Genomic DNA, 8,503 nt, shown 5'->3' with positions numbered 1-8,503 from the left:
CTAACATCATATCAGCACTTAACAATCAACACTTCCTCAGGATAAATCAAACAAATTTGTGACAAATGATTCTTTATTTGATTCTTGAGATAATCAAATGGAGATTTGTGGTTAGAAAAATAAGTTTTGTACTATTATTTGATTTTAGGTTTCTCGTGTATGTATTTTTTATTTTATTTTAATCGACTAATTTATGTATGTGAACTTTTATTTCGAGATTAAAAATATTAGTATTAAAAATATAACCACTTTTCATATATTCTTGTAAATTGGAAAAAATTATTTTTAATTCATAATTTGCTATCTTATGATTGTTGTATTTGAATTGTTGTTTCTCGTTAGTGTATGTGTTCGTTTATTTACTATATATAGTTGCTCCTCGTACTGAATCTTTTTCCATATAAATGAGTTTATTAAATGAATCATATTTGTTGGATTCAGTGTTTCCGTTGACAGTGATTCATATTCGTGGTAAGCAAAACGTGCAAGTATTGTCATGAATTTTGCATCCATTAGATTAATAACTCAATGTACAATGTTTCTAATTTACAGGTGTGTTTAAATGTGGAATTATACTGAACTACTTAAACTTTAATTAATCCATACCAGGTTTAACTTTGAAAAGGCTGAAAATATGCAAAATGTAGTAAGTAGTGCATGAAAAACGTTGAAGCAGCTAGAACCCAAAGCATGAAGCATCAATTGCGAAAAGCAACCTCCACTATGTTACATGAAAAAGGACAAAAATAGTGTTGGTGTAAATTAGTGAATAAAAATGATTGAAAATTGAGGGTACTATAGGTAGATGCTAGGTGCATAATATTTATCTCTTTGAAGATTGCGAAATTATTATAATACATTGGGAAAAAGAAATGCTAAAATAGTGGGTTATAGAAAAAATAATGGTATAATAGTGATGAGAATGAGTTTACGTGAGATTATGGTTTACGTCTCGTCAGAAGTACCAAACCCAAACGGCAAACATCACCATCACTTTTACATCTCTGATCGCAACAACGTAAGAAAATGAGAGGGAATAATATAAGTATCTCAAAATCATTTTCTTTCTTCATATTCCTTTCATTATTCTATTTTCATTTTACTTTGGTACAATGTGACATCACCCGCTGCGTGCTTTCAGGCCTTCTCTAAACATGCCAAGGTCTTTTCCTACATGTGTTACGACAAAACAGAATTTTGTTAAATTAGAGGTGGTATAAAATTCTAGATTTAATTATTTTATGTGGTTCTTATATTTTTAAAAAAATGTTAAGTTGAGTTTTTCAAATTTTTTAATTTTAATTTGATTTTTGTTTGTAAAAATTGAGACAATTTGATCGTGATTAATGTTAATAAGGATGATTCGTTTTATTGATGTAGTTAATAGATTATTATGATGCTCAATATTATCTTACTCTAATTTTGGAATTTCTTAGATGGGTACTCTTTAGTCTTATTTGACGTGTCTTCACATCCTTTTGTCGGGTAGAACATTTTGGAGGCTACCTGCAGAAAGGACTCCAACAATCAAATCAACAAAAACTCTGAAAGTAAAATATCAGATTTTATAGTATTAATGAATTGCGTATCTTTAATTGTTGGAATCCACCTGTATTTGTAGAACATTAATCATCTTTTGCTTTGCTTATGGACTGGGTCTCTATTGGGCTATGGGCCTAGTCAAGGCCCAAGCTTTCATTTTGACTCTAAAGCTCAACTGTTATATCCTAAGTTTGGGGTAAGCGGCCTTTACTGGTATATAACTTTAGCCGCCTATGTATGTGTTGTCTTTTCGTATAGTTAACTGTTTAAACTGTTCAAATTAGTAATATAAGTGACAAGTTAGATTCAAGTGCTTAGCGGCTAAAGCTAGGTACTAGTTCATGTCAATCTTATCCACATAATATAGTACATTATCCATTTTAAAAAAATTAACAAAAATGACCAACTTGCATGAATTTTTCAAAAATTATGATCAAATTACATTAATTTTCACAAATTAAGATTAAAAAAAATAAAATTGAATGTCATTGTCTTGATTTCAAATCAGTCTCTACTTACGTATTTTTGATTTAATCTACTTCATACTTATGTCTCTTTGATTTAATTTTGTCCATTTTTTTTAATAATTGAAATATGTTTTTTTTAACCCATGTTTTTTATATGATTAAAACTAATTAAGTATAAATATTTTTACAAAATTAAGTACTGATATTTATATTAAAATTTAATGGTAAAAGAAATGATTAACACACATTTGGGTTAATAATATACAATAATGTAATATATTAAAAAGTCATTTTTAATAAAAAAAATATTAACATAACATTCATACAGATCATAAATTTGATCTCAAATTGGAGAGACAATATTGTTCTATTTTAAAGAAAAAATTAATGATTAATAAAACATGAGTTAATAATATACAATAATGTAATATATTAAAAAGTCATTTTTAATAAAAAATATTAATATAACATTTATTCAATTAATAAATTTGGTCATTGGGGAGCCAAATTGAATAAAAAAGGGACAAAATTGAATTAAATAAATGTATAAGTAGGGGCCAAATATGAAGGAATTAAATTATAAAAACAATGACACTTGTGACACAACACCAACGACCTCACACATTGCAACAAAATTGTTTTCAAAAATTAATTAATAAATAAATAACATATATTAACATTTAACATCCAATTAATAATTTTTTTCCTAAAAAATTAATTAAGTCATTTTTTTCAAAAATTAGCACACAATTAAAAAAAATTTAAATGTAAAGACCAAATTAACCCGCTCTATCAAGGTGAGGTCCATCAAGTAATTAAAAAAACAATAAACTACCAATTAGTTCTCATCCACGAGTCTTTTGTTGTTATTTTAGCCCCATAATTTTTTTTATGTAGAATTTGTAGTATCGTGAACTTTTTCTGGGCCTAAAATATGTAGATCAGATGCCCTCTCTACTGACGCAAATCCAAACCTCGAATCAGAAAGTCTTTAGATTTCTAGTCAACTAGTCTAGTAGTGTACCAAGATTAAGTTCTTCTAAAACTTTACATAATTGAACAATTTAGTTATAATTTTCTTAAACAAGTGCCATATGTAAATTGTTTACATAATTGAAAAAGAAAGATAATTAAACGGTTTTATACCAATTACAAACTATTTTCTAAAATCAGCCAAAACAATTAATTTAAAAAAGTTGAAAATGATTTATGAATATAAACAATAAAAAACGCCGTCTTTTATGTGAAAATATTTTTTCTATTATTTACAGTTTTTTTTTCATCAATTTGATGACAAGTTCATGATGTGCTGTTTATCTTATCTTACCATTGTTCTGATAGATGCTCTAATAATATCATCTGATCAATCTTTTATGTTTACATATATGATTTGAACCATTTTGCTCTCACTCACTCGTATACTCGACTATATTTATAGAAATATAACATATTTTTAAGAACTTATATTTGTTTATCATCATAAAACAATGAGAGATTATTTCAACATAGAAAAAATATACTTTCTATCAATTTTCATTAAAACAAACAAATGTGTATTTTTTTTTCTCAAAACAATAGGTTATATGCATGATCTTATGAAATACAATAACGACATACAATGATACAATGTGTATTTTCATGTATTTATTTACATTTTATGATGCACGAATACAATATGTGTATTGGATACGACACATATCTGATATGTTGATATGTTTATTTTCCAAATAGTATGATACAATACGTGATAGATACGTGATACATGAATATTGAGAAAAAGTGAACAATGATTCTTAAAAACATAATAAATATATGATTGGTATTGTGTGAATCCAAAATAAAATTATATGTACTAAAGTTGTCAACATAAAAAATATAAATTATTATTATTACCATAAAAGTACCATTAAAAGAAAATTATTAAATAATAACCAATTTTAGTAATAAAAAATATGTTAGAGACAAATTTTCTAATTGAAGACCAATTTAGAAACTAATTATTTTGGTAACCAAAACCTGGTTACTAATGTTTGTGACCTATTCAGAAACCACTTATTTTGGTAGTTAAAATTCTTGTAGCTAATGTTAGTGACCAATTTATAAACCAATTCTTAATAGAAACTATTTTAATTATCAATTTAAAGGCTAATCAAAATTTTTTGAAACTATTATAGTTGTTAATAATTTGTAGTTTTTAAATTGGTATCTAAATTGGTATTTATATAGTGACTAATTTTTTTTGTTACTAAAATTTGTCACTATTAAAAAAGTTATTGTAATGTACTTTATAAATTAAATATTTCATTGATAAATATCGATAAAATATCCCAAAATATTGGACATAGATACATGTTTAAACACAAATATATGATCTAAGTTAAAATGTCGATGTGTCATAGTTTACATCTCATGACGTGCCTATTTTGTAGTGGGTGTGTTATACATTATTTTGGTTTGAACAAGAGTGGTTAAAATTCTTGTTTAGAACATCGACAATATTAACGTTCAAAAAAAAGTTTATTAATAAAATTAACGATTAATATTTATCGATAAAAAAACAATACATTAACGTTCTAAGACAGAATATATATGGCTGCAAAAACCCTAATTTGTTCATAATTTTTTATGAAAGGGGAAATATTATACAGTGGGGTGGAGCACTTTGGTGGGTGGGTTTCGAGTTTGGTGGTGGTGATTGTATTGCGAAGTTATCAACTAATTTGGGTAAACAGCACGGGTGGGTTTTGGATCCACGCGTGTTTGGATCTTGGGATAAGACCTTTTATCCTTTTACTTTGAGAAAAGAAAGATACGTCTTTTTTATTTAATTTTTTTAATTTTGGATAAGTTACATTAATGAGAGGCTATCATAAAACTTGAGTGAAAGATGGTAACTGTTTGACAAATTGGGTCCAATGAAATAAAAAATGCGTTAGAGTCATCATTTAAGCTGCAAAAGGATAAGTATTGAATGTGATGTGCATCTGAATTTGATGTCATGGAGAAACAATGTTTGAACCTTATGCTTCAATCATAATATAATTAGAAAATGATGTAAGATTTGGTAGTTGCATCATTTCTTTGGATAACTATCAAAATACCAAATATTACACTTTACAACAAGGTTTCCCACACTTCTCAAGTTTTAGCTTGTTTTATTTTTTTTTCATCGATATTTAAAAAATTGTCATTTTGTTATTGTTGAGAAATATAAAGCTACGTATTTACTTTTATTCCGTTCAAATACCTCGCTCAGGAAAGAATAAAAACGCGTTAGATATACACAGAATAGAAGAAAAATAAATAATGACTATCAATATGATATTGTCAAAAACAAAAATAAAATATTTTAAACGTAAAAAAAAGTATTGTACCTTTTAACATTTTATCTTCAATAATGATACGCATATTTCAAAATAACAAAATAATAGTTAAGACCTTGCATCAAGCCTAACATTAATAAAGAAATTTAAACGATTAAAGTTTTAAAATAATCACTTGGTAGAAGAGGCCTACCTGCCATCAATTATACAAAATAATAATATCAGTTCTCTCAAATACTTCTTAGATTTAGAAATTTTAAATCAGACAAAATACACTTATCTATATTCAGTGATACTAGTTTTTTTATGTAGACTTAAATAATGATAACCCTATTAAAATCTCTTTCCATATGAAAATTATAGAAAGACTTTGTATTTTAATATTTTTAGGTTAGGTAATACCTATACCCATACTCACAGACCAACAATAAATAATGTCATCTTTAAGCTAATTATGTTTGTTTCAATCGGGGAACTTGTGTATACATTTGGTGGTTATGTTTCTTAATTATTTTTATCAATAAATAATTAATTTAAATTAATGATAGAACATGTGAAGGGTGTTCTGATTAATTTACAAAGAAATAAAAGAAAGATGTCATGCATCTCCAAAAACCTTCTAAACATAACAATATAACTTTCACGTACACAAGTACAACTTTCAAAATGGGTCGCCCGGTTCGGCTCGACTTGACCCACCACGGGTTGGTCACTTAGTGAGTCAACCTAATCCAATTCACTTATAAGCGAACCAACAAATTTCATACCAACTTGGTCCACCACGGGTTGGTGGATTAAACGGGTTGACTCATTAGTCACCTTAATTAAAATAAAGTATAATTTTTTTTCTTAAGTCATAAATTATAATTCGGATTAAAATTTAAATAAACTTCAATATAATCTAAATACAATCCAAAATGATGTTAAACTCCAATACAAACCAAAATTTAAACAAAAAAAAAAACAAATTACTATCTAAGATCAAAGCATTCTTGTCACTTATCCAACTATAATATTAGAGTCTTAAATGGATAAATTCACAACATTTTCATCTCTTGAGGCATCTTGTTTATCCTCATCTATTTGGAGTTGAAGCTGGGTTTCCATTTGTCAACTCACTAATATGTTTGGTTAAAAAAAAACAGTCCAACGTTGCAAAGCCCAACATAATGTATGTGACCATACGGGCTGGTGGGCCAACCCGACTCACCACGGGTTCAACCCGGGTGAGCTGGGTCAAAAATTGACTCGTACTGACATTTATAAAATAAAATTCAACCCAACTCGACCTAAACCCGTGGTAGCCCGGATTGACCCATAGATTTTGATCCACTTTGACGGCTCTATACAAAAGTACAACTCCCAACAGAGTCCTTCAAACAATATTTAAACAACATTCTTAATAAGAAAATAAAGTTTGCATATATGTCAACAACCTTATATGCTATTATGATAAACCCACAATACAATCTCCAAACTTTCTTAAATTTATCTTGCATAGCATGAAATCTCCAAACATAGATATTTATAGTTATTTTATTAGTGAATTATCTAAAGAAATCTATTTATATCACTTTCTCTTCATATATTTAGTTAGTTTCTTTTTAATTTTCTTTTTTCTTGGTACCATGTCAAATGGCGGGGTTTATATTTTATAAAAAGAATAATTTTAATCCTTTTAAGAATGTTTTTTTTCTTAGTTATCTCGCTTCTTCTTTAAATTTAGTTTAATTTAAGTATAAATATAAAATTACGAAAGAAGATGAAGGAGAAGTAAACATTGAATAGAAGAAATAAGTTTGATTTTATAAATCACTTCCCCTACACACCAAAGGAGACAAAAAATGAGAAACGACACCGCGAGCATGTACGAACGCATGCATTGCCGTTACAAGTTGAAGTGACGAATTGACTTAATCAGTCTTGATTTTACAGATGATTTTGAAGGCCAAGTTGCTGAGGGTGAAAATCTGTTGGTTAAGAGCAGTGATAGCAGGGTTGTTAATATTTTGAGAAGCCAAGCCTCTGTCACAACCAGTAGGTCCATCACCGGCGACTTTGGCGTCATAGCTAGCGGTTTGAGGATCATCTTTCAACCCTTCCAAGGCGCTCTTGAAGGACGCAACCACCCCATCGTAGTCGAAGTTCGCACATTGCACTATGGCTTTGTTGTTGTCCACCTGAGACAATCCCTTCAAGAAGGCTTGAGCGTCTTGTGACTTTGCCACCGCCCATTCTAGGGTTGCCTGAGCCAATTCGTCCGCGGTTTTTGCATTCACGATCTTTGGATCGGCTTGCTTTAGCAGCATCAAGCACGCATCCTTGTACTCTAAGTTTTCCAAGCATGTTTTTTCAGCCAACCCCTGTCCGTTTGCTGCCATGGGAGAATAGGAAACCATCACCAGACACACGGCCACAACAAAGGAACATAGTGCTGACGAATTCATTCTTACGATAGAGGATTTTTTTTTTTCTTCTTTTTTTCTTGTTGTGCCGTGGAGGGTTTGGTGTGAAGGAGTGAGTTATTCGTTCATGGTTTTGGGCTCTTTTATACTTTCTCAAACTCTATTTTAGGTTAACGCTTGTTTTTTAAAAATTTACGATGCTTAATTAAGTTAAAGAAAAAGTCATACAAACAAATTCGTATAAATAGTGCTATCATCTTGTTGGTACTCTTCCTCGTCATCAAATTGTTTTCTCAAAGAAAAAAAAATCGACAACTTTTAACAATAAAATATAAATTAAAATATTTTTAACAAATTATTGAGAGTGTAACACCATCTTTAAATGTGATTGAGAACAAACCTACAAAGATCATCAAGTACAACAACAACAGATAACAAATAAACTCGTCCATGGATATTATCTGAACCTGTCCCCATTTTGACAGGAAATATCCGTATTCACTGGGTACGAGTATGGATACGAGGATGTACATATCCCCGTCATATCTCCGTCCTCATCTAAATTATTAAAATATTAAAAATTAATTAAGTAACCCTATACAGTAGACATTCGGCTTAAGTCCGCACTCATTTAAGTCCGCATCCCGCCTAAATCTGCATTCGGAAAAGAAAAATTCTCAAATCAATAATTTTGTAACTTTACTTTCAAAAACAAAATAACATGAAGTCATTTGACTTTATATATGTTACACACATAGAGATGACA

At 29.0% G+C, this 8,503-nt stretch overlaps 1 protein-coding gene across 1 annotated transcript; it reads right to left on the bottom strand.

The window, feature by feature from the left end:
• Window positions 1-7,117: 7,117 nt before the first annotated feature.
• Window positions 7,118-7,853, bottom strand: LOC114192683 (uncharacterized). The gene has a single exon (XM_028082464.2). It carries the CDS (start codon window positions 7,777-7,779, stop codon window positions 7,246-7,248), a length of 534 nt encoding a protein of 177 aa, XP_027938265.1. The 5' UTR covers window positions 7,780-7,853; the 3' UTR covers window positions 7,118-7,245.
• Between the last annotated feature and the right edge of the window lie 650 nt (window positions 7,854-8,503).

This window comes from Vigna unguiculata, chromosome 7 (genome assembly GCF_037176805.1).
Source record: "Vigna unguiculata cultivar grain cowpea cultivar isolate G323 ecotype 2 chromosome 7, ASM3717680v1, whole genome shotgun sequence".
Lineage (NCBI taxonomy): Eukaryota > Viridiplantae > Streptophyta > Magnoliopsida > Fabales > Fabaceae > Vigna > Vigna unguiculata.
This window is presented reverse-complemented; position numbering and strand designations above follow the sequence as displayed.